Source organism: Gallinula chloropus (genome assembly GCF_964237585.1).
Source record: "Gallinula chloropus genome assembly, chromosome: 13".
NCBI classification, from domain to species: domain Eukaryota; kingdom Metazoa; phylum Chordata; class Aves; order Gruiformes; family Rallidae; genus Gallinula; species Gallinula chloropus.
The window spans coordinates 3,107,012-3,128,752 of record NC_140098.1 but is presented as its reverse complement, the minus strand read 5'-3'; the positions used below and the strand labels follow the sequence as shown (position 1 = coordinate 3,128,752).

The 21,741-nt window shown below is 38.5% G+C and overlaps 1 protein-coding gene across 1 annotated transcript in view; it reads left to right on the top strand.

Annotated features, from left to right (window-relative positions):
• Nucleotides 1–21,390, top strand: part of CMTM4 (CKLF like MARVEL transmembrane domain containing 4) — a gene marked incomplete at both ends in the record, with an annotated part of 30,394 nt that extends 9,004 nt beyond the window's left edge. Inside the window, 3 exons of the mRNA XM_084270160.1 lie at nt 9,685–9,861; nt 20,201–20,299; nt 21,217–21,390. Of these exons, the coding sequence (XP_084126286.1) occupies nt 9,685–9,861; nt 20,201–20,299; nt 21,217–21,390 (450 nt within the window). The remainder of the gene's footprint in view (nt 1–9,684; nt 9,862–20,200; nt 20,300–21,216) is intronic.
• Between the last annotated feature and the right edge of the window lie 351 nt (nt 21,391–21,741).

Below are 21,741 nucleotides of genomic sequence, written 5' to 3'. Positions count from 1 at the left end.
CAAAAAATGTTAATAGATTCCTTAGGAGTACTTTTTTCTTGATTGTTTTCTCATTAAAATTCCTTTCTTGTTTTAGTATTTGTGGGATGTTTGATGTTTACTCATAATTTGGATTAAATGGGGTTTTAAAAGATACGGGCTGGTTCTGATAGTCTTAAAATAGAACTTTCACTTTTTAATATAGAGTAACAGGCTAGTTAAGCAGGAGGCTGTGTAGATCAAATACTCGGCAGAATTTGAGTGCACCTTTACTTCTTTAAACCAATTAGTTTATTCTACTGCTTGTTACAGATTTACAGTACTGGGTTTTAATACTGTTTTGACTACCCAGTTTTCCAGCACAGGTTGGCCTATGAACGTGAATGGGAACACAAAGCTAGGTCAAAAGTGTCAGAGCTTCTTTAAGAGCTGAGTAGAGAATTGTCAGAAGTGAAGTAATAGCCAAATTTTTTTACTTTGTTTAAAAATCATGCAAACACAATCTCAGTAACATAACTGCGTTCCAGCAGAGAATGTGTGTGAACCATACAGAATGCCTAAGTGCAGCCTGAAGACAAAAAACAGGGTAACTGTATTTATTAATTTTGTTTAAATAGCAAAGATACGATAAGTTATGAGTTCTTACAGCTTGACTGAATAGAAAATGCTAGGGAATGGACTGGAGAGGATGCCGTACCCTTGTGGGAAGATTGGGGGTGGAAAGCTGGACAATGTACTGAGAGGGACCTATCTCTTGAGCATCCTGCACAGTTGTAATGAACAAACTAATAAATGCCATTAGAAAAATACGGACTCTGAGTGATGCTAACTATTAAATCAGTCTTTAAGACAAATGGGAATTACTGATGACTTTTCAGGAAGCCGGGTTATAATTTACCATGCCTTGGTGACTGAAAGTGTTACCAAACTTTCGTGAACTCAGCTGTTTAAGCTGGATTCCTCCCTGCCTTTTGTTTCCTGTAGTCACTTTCTACTCTGTGTTACTATTCAACTAAAGCCTACATGAGTAGGATGCAAATGAAACTAGTGGAAAAATACTTTATTCTTCTCTCCTTTCTTGCCCTTCTCCCCCCACTACGTGCTCTGGCAGTGCCTGAGGAAGATGCAGAGGACTCAATATATACAAAATCATGTTTAGTGTAGCACTGGAAAAATGTATACTTTTCTGAACTGTTTTTACTTAGCTTGTCTAAGATGATGATATACAAATAGCAGTCAAATTGTGGAGTTGGACTTGAAGAAGCTTAGTTGAGTAGTTTTACTGTTTAAGAATTTCCACTTGTCGGTTGTGTGTAATTTAATTATGGGTTTTGCCAGCACATTAGAGTGCTGTTCTGAAGTCTGATGTGGACATTGTTGCAGTGGTTAGTTGGCAAGAGGTGCCTTTGCTTTGTGGCATGTCCATCTCCGCTCCTCTAGGAAGAGATGGGAATGCTGCGGTTTTGGGGGAAGGCTGTTGAGAGGATTTTCCTGTCTGACCTTGATGAGCTGTGCCTGAGGAACCTGCTGTGACTTGCAGGAGGCAGTATCATTTGAGGGAATAGCTTGTGGTGTTTGGAAGTTGAAGAAAGAGGTATGACTATAAGAAGCTATGCTTGCTTGTCTGACGAGAATGAGTATGAGACAATGAATGGGAAAATTAAACCTTGAAGATGAGGAAACGGTGAAAAGAGGGAATACACCCTCCTCCTCCCCCCCAGTTTACTGGTTTGTCTGCTCACTGAAGCCATTGCCCCAATTCAGTGTACTACAGATAAAGAATAAGTCTTTTGAACTGTTCATTTCTTTGGGTTGTGTGTGAGTGATACAGCATATAAACTGGAACCTTAGAAATGTGTAACTCTACATTGGGGCTGTGTTCACTGTCTCGCAGGGCCTGTTGCTTAAGAAAATACTTTGAATTACGACGCATGACTTGTTTCTGGGGACAGGAGGCACAGGTTCCTGTGGAAAGAAGTTGTTGGGAGAAACTGGTTATGTTACCTGTGTTTTGTTTACCTTGGGTTAAAGCATGGCATGCTGTATCATCTTCAGGTGAGCTTTCCTATAGGATGGGGTTGCTGCAAAACTAGTGATGGGTTTTGTTTATGGAACAGGTGGCATATTACAAACTTGAAGTCAGGTCCGCAAAATCATGCAGTAGTGATGGGCAGACCTGTCCAGGTGCCAGAATAACTGCAGGCTATGTACTGTTGGGTAGGAAGCCCATAGAGGTTGTGAAGTGACTCTTCGGTCCCAGTGGGCAGTGGTGTGAGGGGCCACCTACACAGTGATCCTGCTGTTACGGGGAGAAAAGGAGGAGAGGTGGTGGCCACTGCTGTGTTTGATGCTGTAGCCTGAGGCCTGAGGCCTTTGTACAGAGCAGAATGACATAGGGCTGGTCACTGGCAACTCCAGAATGAGCTGCATGTGAGTTGTGCAAACTAGTACTTCTCTCTGCGTGTTCAGTTATCACTTTGAATGTTAAAATAGATTTACTTTGAGGACAATATAAAAGTAATATAAAAAATCCACCTTAAATTATTTAGTAGTAACAGGAAGAACTGTGTTTGTCCTTTCTTCTAAAAAACACTGAACTGTAAAATATTTCCATACTATGAAATAGTATTTGCTTAATGGTATTTGAACTGGAAGTGTTTTTGCATTTATGTAACAGATAAGAATGTTTGTTATATAGGTGTGTGCAAGGAATAAGCAGAGCACTGTACTAATGAAGTTAGCAGCCACTACTACATGTCCAGCTTTTTTCATTCTGGACTAATAAAGTTCACTTTTAAAAATTGATGCATTTCTATTTTAGCCATGTAGGAATCTTGTTCACCTCAGTTCAGTCAAGTTAATTATTACCTCTTTTTAAGACTTAAGAGTTTGATGTACGTAATGTTGCAAAACAACTATCGTTACGTTGTTAACTTTGAGTGTTGATTAGCTTTGTTCTTAAATATGACCCTTTCTAATAATATGCTATTAAAATGTTTCTGGCCTCAGAAATATGTTCTGTATTTAGAATTGGTCTTTTGCCTAAGTTGAGAAAGGGAAGTCAGCAGTAGCTGGATCTTTTAAGGATTATAGAAAACTGCTGGTAGTGCCATAAGATCAGCTGATTTGATAAAAATTTCATAATATTTAATGTGCTGAAGTCTTGCCACATTATATCTAAAGCAACTAAGAGACAATGAAGACTTAAGGATTGCAGTTACATGTAAAACCCTAGAGATGCAGTGAAGATCTGAAACTTAAACATTCTGCTATTGTTTCTGTCATGACCACAGAAGCAGAATTGAATTTGGAGGTCTGGTTAGGTTTCTCAGGATTTGTTCAGTGTTTTATTTTGTGCTATTAGAGCATAATTCAGTTTATCCAGAGTGCTGAATCATTGGTGCTTCTAAATTTTCAATGTTGTAGGAAAAGTTTAATACTTACTTGTGATTTAAGGCTCCTTGCAGTCTAATCACCAGAGTTAATAACACATTTCTTTTAGTCTTAAAGATGCAGACTAGGAACAGGCGGGAAATCAGTCATTCTTCTGCTTAGGGTAAAAGATGGTTTCCTGCTGGAGAAGCAGGACTGTGTTTAAGCCATATGATCCCAAATATTCGTATCTGTGCCAGCTGTTTTAGATGTGGGAAATGCATGTGCTTTGCAAGGAATGAGACCCACTTGGTTTCATACGTTAAATTGGGGCTGCTGGGCCAAGTAAATGAGAACAATAAATCTAGATTTTAATTCAAGAAAGTTTGATGTCTTCAGATACTTCAAGTGGTGTAAAAGCAATTTATTTCTTCTCTATTTTGTGCATATGTATTCTGCTGTACCATTAATTTAAACAGTCTGGATGTAAAAATGTCTTGGTAGTGTGACATTCTTACTGAAATTCTGTGGGTATTTTTCAGGCAGAAAAAATGCTGACCATTTTGTGGTTTTCTGGAAATCATGCGTAATTATGTCATTTAACCACACAATAAGGCTTTCTGTGGTAAGGTTTTAGATAAACAGGAAAACTAATTTTTTAGTTTGTTTTCATTGCAGAACTGTCTTTTTTATTTTTAGTGCAAAGTTGTTTGATTATTTTCTTCAAAAATAAAACACAACATGTTCTGACAGGAAAAGTACACCATTAGCAACCTCCTAAAAAGCTCGCTTTCAGCACTGGTGCCTGTCATAGCACATTTTCTCCATTTTGGGAAAATACAGTGTTTTATGTCTGATGTGTCTGTGTTGCCAAGAAAGTGATGTAAATACACGCCATTTACATAGGCCTAAGGCAGATGATTTCTTCATTAAGGGCCCTTCTCCAGGGGAATTTACAGGAAAGTTGAGATGAATACAATAATGGTAGGAGGCTAATGTGGCTAATTCAAAGGACATTGGATCCCAGTATAGAGTCTCTGTTTCAGGAATTAAATGGCCTTAAAATGAGGTTGCTTCATTCCCTTCCAGCGAAGGGCTGCTGCGCTCTGAATGGAGCCTTTATGTGGGGTTCAGTACTCTTTAATGCAAGGGTGATAGCCTTGCAGGGTGTGAGTTATCTTAGCACTTCTAAACGTCCCGAACAATAAAAGTGGGTAATAGTTTGCCAGACAAAAACCACCCCACTCCATGCCCCCCCAAAGTCATTATTGGGAAACACATCTCCTACTTAATCCTCTACTTGGAGATTTTGTTCTTTTTCCCTTTGCATTGTGTGGTGGTGGGAGATAATTGATGGAGAGCAGCAGGATGTTTGCTCCATGGCTCCTAGAGCTATATTGCACACGTTGGGCTGCAAGTCTGAGCAGGCACAGACTTTTTCTCACGTTACCCTATAGCTCATTCTTGTTGATACGGCATTGTTGAACAGACTCTTGCATCTCCTTTGTTCAAGAAAAAGATGGTGTTGCTGGTAGCCTAGGATGCCTCTGCACAGACCTGAGCGTTCAGAGGAACAAGCATATGGTTCTATCATGGTGAAGTTGCGTATCAACACAATGTCCACTGTACTTCAAAAAGTGTGGCAGTAGAAGGGAAACTAAAAGCAACTGTTAGAAACAAGAAAGATTATAGGAGAGTTATACAAACCTTAAGGTACTGTGTGAATTAGGGTGGAATTCTCCAAAGTACTTGGTGCAGAGAAAAACAGATGAAAAGGTTTGATTCATCCGTCAAAGGAAACTTATTCTGTTGACTGTGCCCAAGAAAGCTGTAGCCATGTCATTTGTGGGAGAGAGCAATAATTCATGTAAGAGGAGATCTCCACCACATTCAGCTTCTCATTTTTTGTTAAACCAACCTTGAAACTTCTGCTTGTGGAAAAACTTGTTAGAACTCATCACCCTAAACTGATGTGCGACTCAAAAGTGAGGATCATGGCCTGGCTTTGACAAATGACAGCTTGCTCTTTGTTGGCTGAGGCCTGTGCTCTGGTACAGTGCTGGGGTGGTTTTGGGGGGGATTTTTCTGATTTGTTTGTCTTGTGCTGTAACTTCAGTCATGGGAGGCAGACACAGGCCTAGACAGATCCTGTCTTCTGGCTTTTTGAGGTAGTGTTGGTGACTTGTGTTACAAAGCCAAGCTGGGGAGTGAGGGTTTTTATCTGCTGTGGTTTTGTGCCTCAGTCACCCACCTGGGACAGTGTTAAGTCTCTGCATCCTCAGGTGGTGTCTGGATGGAGCATGGAGGCTTACCAGGGAGGTTGGACGATCTTTGTCCTTCCTCTCTCTTCCCAAGGGAAGTGTGTATAGCCAATGTGGTGTAAGGCAAGGCACCAGTTTTATCTTGAGCATGTAGAGGGGCAAAGGAAAGAGCATAGGAAGCTCCGGAGAAGTGACTTTTAGGTCTTTGAGCCTTAATGAACTCTGAACAGTGTGTAGGTTAGCTAATTCAGGAGGCAGTGATGGGTGGTAGACAGGCAATGTAGATAAACATAGGCTAGAAAGAAGGTGTATTATTATAGTTCCAGAGCTCTGTGAGTGAATAGGAGAGAATGGTTAGTGCTAAACCTGCACTGAAATCCCTCAGGAAATAAATGGAGTAGCAGAGACAAAGACTGACTTTTGGTCTGTCAGCAGTTTGCAGTGGGACACTCTTGGGCTGTGCTTATGATCACATCAGTCTTTTTTATGGCCATGTCAATCAAGTGGCAAAATAGTATTAACTCACTACTTGATTTATATAGCCTGCCTCATAAGTTATTTATTTCATAAAGTTAAAGCAGAGAAGGTGGAACATGGAAGGTTTTTCTTACAATGTTAACACATTCATCGTGGGGGTTTTGTTTGGTTTTTTGTTTGGTTTGGTGGCTTTTTTTTAACGAACTTGATCACTGGGTGAGCCATGGCCTTAGACAAGCTGCATTGGCTCATGTTGCAGCATTTACATAACACTTTTAAATAATGTAGTGAAGTCATGGGTTTGATTCTGTAATGTATTTCACTTTCATTTCATGTGTGAAGGGTAGTTTGCTGTTTTATTAGAAAGAAAATTAGATTAATCTTAGAGTAGAATGGTCACTGAAAGCAGGACTGGTGTGTTTTTCTAGAAAATTCACGTTACTTGTAGTTAATTGGGAAGTTGCTTCTGGCAAGTTTATAAATGTGTGGGAGGAGAAGATTGCTCTGTTTCAAAGAGAAAATATTTTGTATTAAAGACTGAGATTTTTATTATGTTGACGCAAGGGAAGTTTCTGTGGGAGGATAACTTTTTCTGATGTGATGATTAATCCAGGTTTCATTTTTTTTTTGTCATGGCATTAACTGTGAGACAAATAGCAGTCAGTTAAGAGGAAGGTATCTGTAGCTCCAGTAGGATTGATGATCGTTGAGAAGGGTGAAATATAAAAATAGATAGTAACACATTTAGTTGGACTCTTACTTGAAGTACATGTTGCAAATAAATTGTATGCATGGGGACATTCCCCTTGCCTTGTCCCCTATACCAACAAGTGTTCACGTGTTCAGATCTATTTTGTGATCATAATCACTCTGTGGCCAGAATCTCTATCATAACCTGAAACAATTGAGGTTTTCTCCCAGCCTTTCTGATAAATGTGTTAGAAGACTTGGGTTGCCACAACCCAGACCACTGTAGAGTAATGCTGCTGCTACACATTACATAAACTGTTGGTACATCTTGCATGTGAAATGGCATGGGTTAAGTCAAACTGAAGTGTATGCAAGTAACACCTTTTTACTCGTAAGGGTGCATCACAGGGGAATGTATTTTATAATTTCCTAAGGATAAAATGAAGTCTTAAGGTAGAATTTCTCTGAAGTTTATTAATTATTAGTTCTGTACTTGGAAGTATAAAAGTAACATGTGATGACTAGAGTTCATTGCTCCAAGTGCCTCCTGGGTGCATCATCAATTTGCAATCCCCTTTTGCAAGAAACTCGTCTTTTTTGAGCTTTGACTTCTCAGATGACAGCATTAGCCTTGAAGAAGCAATGATGTCTGGTGTGGAGTAGTGTAGGGCTTCTGTCAGCAAAACAGGCATTCCCTATGCCAAGTAGCAGTTGCCCAGCGTAGCAGTCGGTGTGCCACAGCTGCTGGCTCCTTGAGCCTGATGTTGGTGGCACAATTCAGAGCGGTTCATATTTTTAGAAAATGAACCTAATATTGTTTGGGCTTGTGCTTTGTAGAGAATATTGCAGAACCATTTATTTTGAAAGAAAAAAATTTCAGACCTCTCATACCAAAAATAGTGGGAAGAACAATGAAGGCTTTATTATCCTGGAGCATCTACAAGTTAAGGTTTTGTCAGCTAAATTAGTACAGGATACTGAACCTGCTTCAAATGGCTGAAATTTGAGTGCTTTACAGCTATTTTTTTTTTTAAATTGTATTCGGTGACACCTTCAGTTATGAGGCTTCTGTTCAGTGAAAAGGCAGACTTCATTACATGCTAATGCTGTAAAATGAAGCTATGTTCTGGACAGTATTTTTTTTGTGTGTCGTTATTCCAAGTGCAGTTCGATTTTGGTTTTTTGAATATTCTATTTCACTAGATGATATTTCCTTTTTTTTTTTTTCCAAAGCTATTTAATGTCAAAGATAAAACCCCAAGGTGTTTAGTCACTGGGTATCCATTGAGAATTTTTGATGTGAATTGGCTTGATCTTTTAGCTGGCAAACACTAGTGTGGTGTGTGCTGTCTCATAGAGAGCGTGCCAAGTGAACTGTGAGAGCCTTTTTACCCAAGTGGGAGTTTTTGATTATGACTGTTGTGCTTTGTTTTAATCTATTTTAAAATCTCAATTAGCTACTGTATTGTGAGGTATGTGACAAGCAAAGCATGTGGAGTCCTTTACTTAAAATTATTGTTGGTGTTAGTGACAAAAATAGAATTTTTTTCCAAATGCTTTTTCTTCATTTGGCCAGTTCTGTTGTAGGACACAGACAAACTGATGGCTGAAGCATAAAAAGTGCTGAAAGAAATGATCTGCAAAACATTATTGAAACTGGCAAAGATGGATTTAGCAAAAATGGATTTGTTTTGTTTAGTGGCTTCTGTCAATCTCTTAAATTTTTGTTTGTTCAAAACCTTAAAATTCTGTCATATTTAACTCTGAGGAGGCTATCCCCCAAGATCTTCATCCTCAAATTGAAGTGACTTACTATGGTCTCATTAGCATTTTGTGGCAGAGCGAAAAAGCGAATTCCTTCTGAAAAATGTAAGTGGGTGGGTGAGGGGTTGTTGTCTTGAAAACCAAAGCAAAAACACTTAAGACATTCCTTGCTTGCCAGTGAAAATAGAAAACAACCCACAACAAAACAAAACTGTCCATGTAACTGCTTTTTCTTTGACCAGTTATATTTAAAGAGGAATCAGTTGGAAACATAGAATGACGTATGCGAGTTATATACTCTGTGGTAGCTAATCAGTGATATCCAAGTGGTAGCAAATATTAGTTATGGTTTTATATATTTTAGTTTTGCCTGTTGGGCAGAGTTTTTTGGAAATATATTGAATTTCACTGCTTTATCCTGAATAGTTAAAGTCTCATCTTGTAAAGGTTTGCATTTGTATTAACTCTACCTCATTATCTCTCAACTTAGTGTGACTAACCCAGTTAGATGTGCTTGCAGCAGCAGGGGTTTTTCCTTCATCTGGTAGCTACTTGTGTTGCCTTATAAGGGAATGATGATAAAATATGTTTTTGTATGAGAAATAGCATATTGGTGGTGATAAACATGAGAGAGGCAGACATTTTTGGAGCCTGTTCTATTTTGAATTGAGGTAGCTCTCCAATTTCAAGGAATAGTTTTATCAAAACGTCTTTCACAATCTCAGTACGTTAATACTGTGTCATTGAGCTTGAGGTTGGCCCAATAGACAATGCATTCCATCTTCAAGTTTTGGAATAGCATATCATGAGTGAAAAATGAAATAAAATGTTTGAGGTGCTGTTTGCATATTAAGCAATGGCCTGAAGGGGTTTCATGCCTTTCTGGGTGTCTCGACTGTTTTAGTGTTAGACTCCTTGCAATTTTGCTAAAATATACTTTGTTGAACAGGAGATATTCAGAAAGTCTTGCATTAATTTGCTTTTGTTTTTGCTCTTTAGGCAGTGCCCTGTTATAAACCAAAATCACACATTCCTGAGTGTAAACTGATCATGTTCCCAATGGAAATTTCAGGAATACTTGTGGCTACTTTCAAAATGTGGAGATCTATTTATATTTTTTTCCACTTGTTTTTCTTCCTAGGTTTTGGCACTGATTGCATTCATCTGCATAGAGACCATCATGGAATGCTCCCCTTGTGAAGGCCTTTATTTCTTCGAGTTTGTGAGCTGTAGTGCATTGGTGGTTACTGGAGTTCTGTTGCTTATGTTCAGTCTAAATCTTCACACAAGAATACCACAGATCAACTGGAATCTTACTGTAAGTTAATGAAAATCCTCCTTCTGGTCGAGATAGTTGCAAATCTGTGTTTAAGTTTGGTCTTTGAATTTTGCTTTCTACTGTGTTCTTTATGCTGAGTATATATTTTACTTATATTCTATGGTTTATTTTAACTACTAACAGCAGAACAAGCTTTAAAATGTAGAAAGATTGAACTACATTAAACAGAACTAAAACTGTCCTCTGGTAGCTTCTCTGTAAAAGGAAAAAGCTTCCTTCTAATGCCAGCAGTTACTCTTTGTGGATGAAGTGAATAAAAATGCAGCCTGTATTGACAGATGCTGTATTTACAGTAGTCTGTTCTTCTCTCAAGCTATTTTTTAAATGTTAGGACAGTTGTGCTACATATATCTCCTTACATAGATAAATACAATCACTGGGTAGTAGTGTAAAAAAATGTGCTTTCTGTAAAAATCAAGTGTTTTGAATACTTACACAACTATTAGACATTGACTGGCAATGCTTAATGAGTTCTCTTCCTCAAAGTTTTCATACTAGAAGTGCTGGCAGTGTGCATTCCTTTTGTACAAGTCTCTATTTCCATGCTGTACTGTGAGTTAAACTCAGATTGCGTTGCGTAAACACAGGTCACAAAACCAATGTTAGTCACTCTAGCAAAAGATCTGTCAACTTCAAGGAGAATATTTATATCAAATTCTTTGGGCAGTATGGATACATATGTGCCTATGTTCTGTTTTAGTTCATAACAGTAACTGAATAAATACTGTTGGAGACAAGTGCCAGAGGTTTCCAGGCTTTTCTGATTATTTTTTTTAAATTTGTTTTTAATGTAATTTATTAATGTTGCAATTTGCACACTTGCAGTAACTGTTTATAAGCCTAAATTACTTGTCTGTTATTAGATTGAAATGTGGAATTAGATGATCCTTTGTACCCTGGGGATGCATGATCTATTGAGAAACTCTTAAGAAGAGTACTTGATAGATGAATTAGATGGGGAACTGACTCATAACTGTAGGTGTGGGAGATCCAGATGGCTTTCAAAACAAAACCAGTGGAACCACTGGAATGTTACTGTTTTGTTTTTTTTTTTTTTTTGCCTTTGCTCCTTTTGTCTCTGTTCTGTTGTTTTTGTCATCCCTTACCTTCGTAGCAAGCTGAATAGCAGCAAGCTGAATAGCAGCCAGCAGCTGCATGAAGAAGGTAGTCTCTGTTTCTGTTGCCAGCTTGGTTGTTTAATGAGCATCACAACAGCCTGACAGCCAGTAACAGCAATTGAAGACTGTCTTTTGACACCACACAGCTCTGTACATGTAAGATACACAAGAGCATGATAACAAGTGTATGCATGTGCACTGGTTTCACATAATGATACATGATGGTTTTGCTGGTGTGATGTGACTACTAGATGTAACTTATGGTCAAAGTAAGTTTGACCATGACATCTTATCAAGAGACCTCAATGTGGTACACATGGTGTCTGTAACTGAGCTGACGTTTATCTCTGCAACAGTCAGTTTAACAACTTCACACATCTGTACCTTTATTTTTTCCCTGTGGTTGAGCCCTGTGGCACACTTTTGCTGCCTAATGGAAGACTGGGAATGTGTTGAACTTACATAAGTATAGAAGCCTAAATGCATCTCTCTTTCTCCACAAATAACACAGTAGATATCAGGGTGTAACTGATAGTGGCTGAAAGGACCTGACTTGTAAAAGTATTTGAGTGATGTGAATTGCCACTTTGAGTGCAGTGTTACTTGTCTGCATAGCATTCTGTTTGAGATCTTCAGAGAGAAAAGAGCTTAAAAAATCCATCCAGATGTGGTTTGTTGGTTGGTTTTTTTTTTTAAGTAATGTATTTGGGTTTTTAGGGCAATGGTCACTCTTTGAACCCTCTACCTAAACAACATGGGGCAACATGACATGGTCAGAGTTCAACCTGCAGGGCAAATGGAATAATATGCTGGAAGGGCTTTTGCTTTAGTTCATATTGCCAGATCAATAGAGGTAGAAGTAAATTGTCATGATCTTGTAAGTCTCATTCTTTTAGTTATGTAGTGAAGATGAAACACTGTTTCCATTGTTATATGGAGGATCTCTAACAGAAGTGAGAACTGGATGCTTCTGACTTCCATTTCTGATTTTAACAGTCTTCAGTCTGATGGGATTTTTAGTCTGAGAGGAGTGTTGGACTATCTTCATTACTCAGATAGGTGTAGTCTACTATTGTATGTATGGAGTGGGAGATTGAAAGCTGCTGATAAAACACCTATTGGACATGAATTTAGCAATGTTAGTGGGAAAGTTATAAATGTAGAGTTGTGGCTGAATGTTGGGTTTTTGGGTGTGGAGTTTTTATTATTTTGACGTTTTATTCTTAGAAATTTAGATGCATATTCTTACACTATTTGACCTTTCAATATTTAGTTTTCTCCTCTGTTCTGGTGGTTATTTTAATAACTTTGTAGCCTCTGTATGTGACACAGTTCCTATCACAGGAGTTGCTTTCTGAACAACAGAAACAGAATTCCATGCTCCTGAATGCTTTAAGATGAAGTCATGTCTGCATGTGTATAAAATCATTCATATATGTGCTTTTAAAAAAGTATGACTTCTTTCATGAGGGAAGTACTCATTATAGTTTCTCAAAATTTGCTTTTAGAAGCTGTATGAGGAGATTGTTACAGTGCTTGAAAGAATCTAGTAGTGTTATATTTAGTAAGAAGTCCACAAAATTCCTAAGTATTTGAAACCATTTCTTTTCAAGTGATGCTATATATTAGAAAGCATCATAGTCTAACACAGAATTGTTTCCTTCCATACTTTATTAAAATTAGAGTTCTTAATGTATCGTGGATATTATTTAATGTCTTCTATTCCTAGTTGGAATGAAAATGTGGATCTAACAGTAATTTTTTTAATATAGATTTTTTTAGCCATGTGGGGAAAGTATCTTTGTTTTGATCCTAATTAGAGACTTTTCCATCTTCATGCTTTGTGAGGTAGAGATGAAAGAAATGTGGAGATGGTGAGGCTAGAAAGCTTGGCTGTTTTGGAAGGAGGCAGGTCTGCTGCAGTAACATGAAAGAGCAGTCACTTGTCTGTGTTGTGCAGCACCATCAATATTATGCAAAAATGCAAAAACTGGGGAACCTGTCAGTGGAAATTTGCATTTTCTTTATGCTTCAAAGTTCAAAGGGAACCTGTTCTGCAAGGAGACTAGCAAGTGGCATAGGGGAATGAGGAGCACACCACAGCAGAGATTCCCACTTAACCATTGAGCTGCTGCTTTGAAATGTTTGTTTTCAGAATTAACTAATAATGGGATGTCTGGTATAATGTTGTGGTTGGCTAACTTCTCCTTTTAAAAAAACCATAAAAATTTTGAGTCTCATATGATCTGCAGGGAACACTTAAGATTCTGCTGCGAAGCTGTGTGCATGCCATGCCCCTCTAGAAGTAGATATGGGGTAGGAAAGTTAATGGTTTGTAGTAACTTTGGTGGTGTGGTGAATTTATCTGTGGTTTGCCAAGCTTTCTAAAAATTACTGTTACTGCAGAGTGTATCCACTGTAATGCTGCCATACCTTTATTTCAGGGATGAGAACTGAGATGACTTGGGGAAGCGGAGAAGTGATGTCAGCTGAGAATACTGGGATTTGACAGCGTGTCTTGGATAAGAATTTGTACAATTAGAGACATCTGAGTAGCTAGTGATGTAAATAACTGCATAATCACCCAGTAGAATGGACTCTTTTTGACTGGGGGTGGGTAGGAATCTTCTGTTTTGACCATTGATATTTTTTTTTAAAAAAAGAAACATCTCAAAGAGCTCTTAGATATTTTCTGTTTGAGCACAGTTCTGAACATGGAGGTTTTCAGCCTAGAGCAGCCTCAAAGATGAAGCACAGAACTGAGCACAGCACGTTAGAGCTCATCTAGCCTAGATGCAGTCCCTGGGAAGCACTGATGTGAGGCAGAAACGTGAGGAGTCAGGTGTCTCTCTTAAACACCAGATTAGCGGTTATATTTGCTGCTGCCTGAAAACTTATTTCATCATCTTTGTGGTGCTGATGTGTGTTTCAGTTGTTGCAGCAATGAAACCTTGTGTGTGAGCAACTGACACTTGAAGTAGTTGGCAGAAAAATTGATGCGGTGCCAGAATGACAAACTGTCTTATGCCAGCCTTGGCTCTGAGGAGTGCAGTTACAAAGCTGTAGTTCAGAGGCCTTCACAGGGCAATCTTGACCTTTTTTTAAAAAAAAAAAGTTTCCCTTCTGTTTCTTTCAAAACATCTTGGTTTTCTTTGGCTGGCCTAGCTGTAGAATGAGAAATGAAATCAGTCATTCTTCACTCTTATGTTTGCTGCTGCCAAAACAGCAATATCTGTTTAAGTATAAAAATGCAGATTTTATAAATGTAATAAAATTGTCAGAATTAATTTTCTCTGGGCTGGTGCTGTTTGTGGACAGCTCTCCTTTAGTGGTGTAAACGATGCATTATTTTCTAAGGAATACAAGCACAAGCTGTTTTTTAAACACTGGTGTTCAGGGTGTTTTACGTATTTTGCTTGGGGTGCTGGAAATAGAACTGATTTGAAGCAAGAGCTGCACACCTGGGACCGGATCAAAGCACCTGAGCAGATGTATGCTGGAGACCTTTGGGGCCTGCCCTGTGCGACGTGGCACCGTGGGAACCTTCAGCCCTGCGTAGGGGCCAGGCAGCACAGCCCCATGCTGTGAGATGGGCACTGGGATACCCCTGCTGGCACGGTGTGGGTGTGGATTCAGCCCTCTGCCTTGTGAGTGTGAAACAGTTGGTCACGGATCATTGTACTGCGGAAGCGATGCTTGTGTGAGCCTTGGAGTAGTAGAACCCAGTGTCTGAATAAAGGCTCCTCTACCTTTGTAAACCTAAACAAATGTGGGGAAAAACAAGATGGGAACTAATGCTCAAACCGTTAATTTGGTTCTTTCTACCTATGACTGACTTTGGCCTGAGGAACCATGTTGCCGTTTTAAGTAATGGCACAGAATAAGCACACAAAGTTTAATAATATCATTAGAAAGTAAGATTATGGGAGTTCGACCAGAGGTGCTTGATTTAGTGGGCTGACTGTAATGTTTGTAATCATCAAATTGATAGCTTCATATAGAAACAAGGAAAAAAGTTCCCGAAGTTCCTAAACATTGTGAGTATAGTTCTGGTTGGAGGAGAAAACATTAGGGAAACTGTGAAGAAAAAAAAAAAAATCAGTAACCACACTTCCCCTCCCTTCCCCTGCCAACTGAAAAACAAACCACCAAAACCTGAACAGAGTCAAAAAGAAATATTAGACCTGTGTCTTTTGTGAAAAATAACCAGGACAGCAGCACACCACTAACTTCTGCTGCCTTTTGTAACAAAGTGAAGCAGGAATCTTTTCCAGATGCATTGATGTAGCTACTTCATCTAAATGTAAACTTTTGGATTTCAGAAAGCAAAGGACAAAAGCAACTACCAGTTTAAATGCCATACTTTTGTTTATAAAATATGCATTTGCAATAGGGCAGTTTCCCTTTTAAATAGTACCTGGTCACTTGTGCAGTCTCTTCCTTCACCACAAAATGCAGGATAAAAGGGCAGAGCATGTATTTTGATTAAATGTCTCTTAAAGGCTTGCATGTGTGGAGTCATGGAGAGTGATGGATAATGGCATGTGGATACTACTGAGGAGTCTTGAGAGTCAGAGAGGACTCCTGGTAACTGAAGGACTAAACAGAAGCTTTGAGAGCTGATGTGGCTTGTAACTTTCAGGAGTAACTTAATAGTTTTCAGGTCTGTTAAGAGACCTCTCATTTGTAGCACTAGTTCAGCTTCTCCATCCACATGAATCCAGGAACCATACCTGCCCAGCCTCTTGAAAACAAGGCTGTAGGATGCTGACCACTTTTCTAGAGTTTCCCACCTTTACAGCATAATCAACAGAACAAAAGCCTCACCCCTTTATTAGTGTAAAATACTGTCTTGGCATAAGCCCCTCTTTATCCACAAGTCAAGGTGCTTCCTCTGCCTTACGCCCCTTCTCAGTGGGACAGATGCATGGTGATGGCAGTAACAAATATTTGTCCTTTGGACTGATAGGACCGTGGGTGAGTGAGCAGAATGACTTGCAAATAACTAGCAAGTGCCCAGAAGTCAGTCTTCCGTTTTAAATAATTTTGTGAAGGAGAAGGGGAACAGCAGCAGTCCAGAGTGGATTTGATTCAGCTCATAGATTTTATTCTCTGTTATGGATGGCAGCTTTGTACAGTATTTTATGGCACAGCATACTGTCTCATGAGGTTGCTGTAATTTCAGCAGACATTCTTCTATCTTTGTGATGTGGTTTTTACTTTGTCTATAAATATAATGGCAAGAACTTCAGCTACATCATGGCCAGATTTGAAATGGCACATCTTTTTTCAATTAGTTTATTCTTTTTATTGTCACGATTATTCATTTTCTCTTACGTGGAAAAAAGTTACAGTATTTTAGGGAGTGTCCTTTACTTCTTGAATTCTCGCTGTAGTTCATTCTCTTTTGTTTGTACTCTGACTTTGTCCAAAACCATCACATTTTTTCTTATCTTTCTGCTCTAAGTACTAAGTACCGAGTTTTGGATTAAGAAACCTCTACTGATATTTGAGGCTGTGGTATTACCCTTCCATATCTTTATGACAATGTTATTGATAAGTGTCATTGCTGCTTAAGTTCCAAGCAATCTCATTTATGCATATGAAAGATTGTTTTAGTGTTAGCTTTTCAGGAAACCAGACTTTTTATATGAATGTGAATGAATAATTAATTGCACTAGACAGTTTTGACCTAAGCAGGGAAAATAAAATTGCACAAATGAATAAATTGAAGCCTGAAGACGCAAATAAATTATTTAGATTTGAATTGTTGGATTCTTTGCAAGGACAAATTTGATATGTGCTCTTTGCAAAGAGTACAGTGAAACGAAATGCAAGTCATCGTGACCAAAGTTTCTACCATATTTATATCTTTGGTTTTATGGAAAAATTGCCAAAGGCACCAACAGTCTCATTTCAGCAGTATTTCACATTCTGCAGTATCTCAACCTTACAAGAAGCCTTCAAGTGGAGAACGATGGTAATGTCTGTCATGTTGTGGATAGGTCTAGCTATCTAGTTTATACTATTCTCCTTTGGCAAGATGATCAAGTTGACATTCAAAAAGTCAGAGGTCAGCAGGATAAATTAATATGCACATATCATCCTATAAATCGTAGAACGTATCATCCACTCGCTTTTAAGTTCTAAGGAAGTGCAAAATGTGTGTCTGAAAAAACAGGATCTGGGTTATAAGTAGTGACAAGGTCAATGTTAAGGACACCTCTGGTTGTTCTGAGGGTTAGTTCCCTTACAATTAAAACTTGATTTTGAATGACACTTACTTAACTTTGCAGCTGTTAATTTTGTTATACTACTAATTTTGTTGTACTTCTCTATGCTAAACTTAGCAAAAATACTAGCTGTTTTAAAATTGAGCACTGGAGTCATCATGTGCGCACAGCTCTATCACTTCAATGCTCAAAGCAGTGTAGGTTCTTTGATTCATAGTATGAGAAAGTTTCTTCTCCTCTTAAATAACTTCTGTGGCTCTTCTCTGTACCCTGTCCAATATTTCAACATACTTTTAAAAATGTGGATACCGGAACAGGATGCAGCATTCCAGTGTCCCTTGCAAAGGTAAGATGACCACCTCAAACCTATTGTGTCCCTATGTCCCAAGGAGTGTGTACTTTTCCCTCTCCTTCCTTTTTTTTTTTTTTTTTTTTTTGTGGCATCACATCTTGAGATGCTTACCTACTGTAATTGCTAAGTTCTTCTGAGCTGTTTCTGCTAGGATTTTGTCTCCATTCTGTAGGTCATTCGTGTAGGTGGCCAATGTGCTCTGATAGTAAAATGCACAATTTGACCTTGGTTTGAACTAATTTTATTATTTTTATTTTCTAATAAATTATTCAAGAACTTAAGGTGTCCTCTCCTCAGTATTTAGTTTCAGCACTCATGGTGACATGTACGCTTACTTTGGAGACTTGATAAAAGCATAGCATGCTTTTGAGTCTGGTATCTGTTGTCATATACAGTGAGACTTCCCTCCTGGTAAGGTTTGTGCAGATGAGAACCACAGCTCTTGTTGACAGCTCGTAAAGCACAGTTAGAGCTGCTAAACTTGAAGTTGGAGAGGAGGATACTTTGAGAAATTGTGAAATGCCATTTATTTTCTACTGCCCCTATTTCCTAACTTTATCTCTGCAAAGCAAGAAGTTATTAATACTGCAATAACTATCTAATAAAATTCCTACTTTGGTGCTGTGAGTACCAGATAATATCTATCTCTCTTAGCTTGAACAGAGATAAAATTATGCAGTCTAATTATGTTCTCTAATTATACACTGGCAGATGAAAAGGTGGTAGGAGTTTGAGGCTCACAATTTGCTTTTGTTCCCTTAATGTTTGGTAAGACAATTTGGGTCTACGGGCTTAAGAAATCTGAACGTGTAGGTGGAAGTAGCAATGAGCAATGTAAGCCTCTTGAATTTCTAGGGCCAGTCCCCCTTTCAGTTGGGGAGCAGGCCACAGTGATACAATTACAGTTTATCTGCAGATACCCCTAACTTTGATAACCATCTGTCCCATAGTCAGTACCCTCAAAGTAGTTTTTCCTGTGAATAACGGTGCCAGAAACATTCGGTTTTTACTGTTACATTATCCAGGCACTGCTAGAAAAACAGATGTTTTGGGGGTGGCTGGATGACGACGGTCTCTTCAAAGTCTTTGTGCGATGTAGCTGGAACGTAGTCATGGGATTCATACACAGAGAATAGGGTTAGATTTATACCTTCAGTTTTCTAAGCCTAACTTCTTATGGCACTTCAAGATCCAATTTGGAGAAAAAATAAAATAAAATTTAAAAAAAAATGATCGTAAGTGGAGGAGTAGGGACAGGAAGTGAACCTGGCTGGCATGTGAAGGAAGAGTGAAGTAGAACAGATTTGTCTTTGAATTCGAATTAAAGAGTGGTGATAACCATTATTTTTTTTTAAATGGTGGGAGTTGACATGTTTAATGTATTCTTGTTAGTGTTGGGTTCTTTTTCCTTTGACTCAAAGCTAAGTTGTGCAGCAAATATGTATACAGGTCTGCTTTCCATACAGGAGTATTCACCTCTCACTGGTTTCATGGTCTTTCAGGATATTTGTGCTAAACTGCCATTCCCTGGTTCTTCCACACCTCTCCTTGCTCCTTGAATTTACCTTTCCTTCAGTTGTTACAACAGCCTGTTATATTCTACGTCTCTGGAGTGAATGTATAGCACAGTGTACGTGCATATCAAATGCTTCAAAACATTGTAAAAGATGCCCCAAGTGACACACTGAACTCTTAGTCCATAATGAATCTAGCACTGTTTTGTCTATTATTTTAAAGTACAAACTCTTGATGATTTTTTTTCCTGAAGTCTGATCAAACAGTCTTGTATTAATGTAATTAATGCTGGGCTAATACCTGCCATTCAGTATTCTTACTTACATTCCAGTGATACATTAATGACCCTGCTTTATGTAAGGATGGCAGCATGATCATCTGAACACTGACATCTGCAGCATTTATAGAACTGAATTGCTTGTTGCCTGTCATTTTTCTGTGCTTGGAGCAAAGCAAGAATTTGCCCTGAATGTAGGTGTCCCTGGGATGCTGCTGTACATGTGTTCTAAAATGTCTGCTTAAGACATCGATTCAATGCAACAAATATGTAAATCTGTGTATTCTCATAATATGGGCAGCTGTCATTCATAGAAATAGCATAGGACAGGTGGTTGTCTACAGTGAAGGCCTCAAAGAATTTATAGAAAAAAACATGGTAGTTATTGGGCAGTGTATGAAGCACTGTTGTGATGTGGAGGAGGACAAGGGGGTCCTGGCATGCTAAGTTTGGTATTTGGGTTATTTCAGTGCCAGCTGAGGTAGAACAATGAGGTTTTACTCATTGTTCATGCTCAACAATGTTTACTCATTCTTTACTGTCATAGTTATGGCAGGACTTGTCTAAAAAACCCAGTAGAAATGGAGGTAATCCATCCAGAATCTGCACTGGTGCTTCATGTGTACGTGCTATTTGACTTGGGTTCACAGGCGAAGGTGCACACATGCTGTGTTTCCTGTGTAACAAGATTTGCCGCCTTCTGTATGAGGGGTAAACTGCATAAAAAGTGGGAAGATATTTTAACTTTCTTCTGTTTCATCACATGCAATGAAAGCAAGCAAAGAATTGCTGTTTAGTAATGCTAATGAATTTATTTTTTTAGGATCTGGTCAACACTGGACTCAGCACTTTCTTCTTTTTCATTGCCTCTGTAGTACTTGCTGCTTTAAACCATAAAACTGGAGCAGAAATTGCTGCTGTGGTAAGAATTTGAGCTTCTTTATATTTGACTCTTACCTTCTATTAAAACTTTTTCCCTCGTTTGTTGAATACTCATGTTGCCATCATAATTTTCTTCTAATTTTACAGCTGGCTGTAAGATAATTGTGATTTAAAAGTATTGACATCCTTTGAGTTGTTTATCTTAAGGCTTCAGGCAAGAGCAAACAGAAAAATTACTTGCAGAGAACACTTTAACAGTTGAACTTGCCATGCTTCTTTCTTTCTAGCTAGCTTAGATGATACTGCTCTGTATTGCAGACCTGCTGGAAAGATAAAGCCAAAAATTCACAAGAGTTTGGAGCTGCTTACACATAGTTGCCGAATTCTTCTTGCTCATTACAGACAATTTTTGTTCTGTGGAGTGAGTATAGTAATATTTCAAGGTTCTAAGTCTAGAACAATAATGTAATGCAAATTAATTTTGTGCTTGAGTCGGCAACTTTTTTTTTTCCCCTCTTCCAAACCTGGACATTGAAAATCAGACAACAGTTCTGCAGAAGGATGTAGGAAGAACTGCAAATTATCTTTTTCTCCAGGCTGATGGTCTGGGCTGGTGATCTGTTCTCTTGTTATTCATTCCCTATTATGTGCACCCTGAGGAATGAACTATTGGATGAAGAGCTGTATTCTTCTTTACAAGAGGTTCTTCTACTGAAGTTGCATTGCAGGATTTAATTGTCATGTTTATAGTCAGAGAACTTTGTTTTCTGGGACCGTTGATCTTTAGTTGCTTTTTCAGATTCTCTAATTCATTGAAGAACAACATCAGTTTACACACCGTGATGATTTGTCAGTGCAAATAAAGTAGAAAACTAAGCTGCTGAGGAATTTATTGTGAAACTGCTATTGTTCTTGTTGTCAAAAATTGCCTTTGACAATTCTTTCTACTTCTTGTAGATATTTGGTTTCTTGGCAATGGCAGTGTATGCTGTGAACACATATTTAGCTATTAAAAAGTGGCGAATGAACAGCAGACAACAAAACAGTCGTCAGACCAGTGATTACATCCGTGCTCGGACAGAGTCCAGAGAAGTGGATCATCGCCCCGAGATTCAGCGGCTGGATGCGTGAAAGCGACATGGAAATGGGACTGCAAAGGGAAATGAAGTGCTTAACTCCATCGTGGAATAAAGGGTTTTTTCTGTATTTAAGGAAGAAAAGGAAGATCACATGGTGGCAAAGAATGCCCAGCCTCGCATATGTGCAGAGATGCATTGAGTCAGAAGCTGTTGACATGAAGGCAGTAAATGTTGGTCATTCAAAAGCAAGATCTGTTTTAAGATGTCCACATATATATAAATATATTATATAGTTTATATAATATATAATATATATATGTATTGAAGTGTGTTATTGTTTTGGATTAACTGCACAGTACTTCTTCCCTCTCCTGAGTGCAAGCTCTGAATATCCATGTTCTGT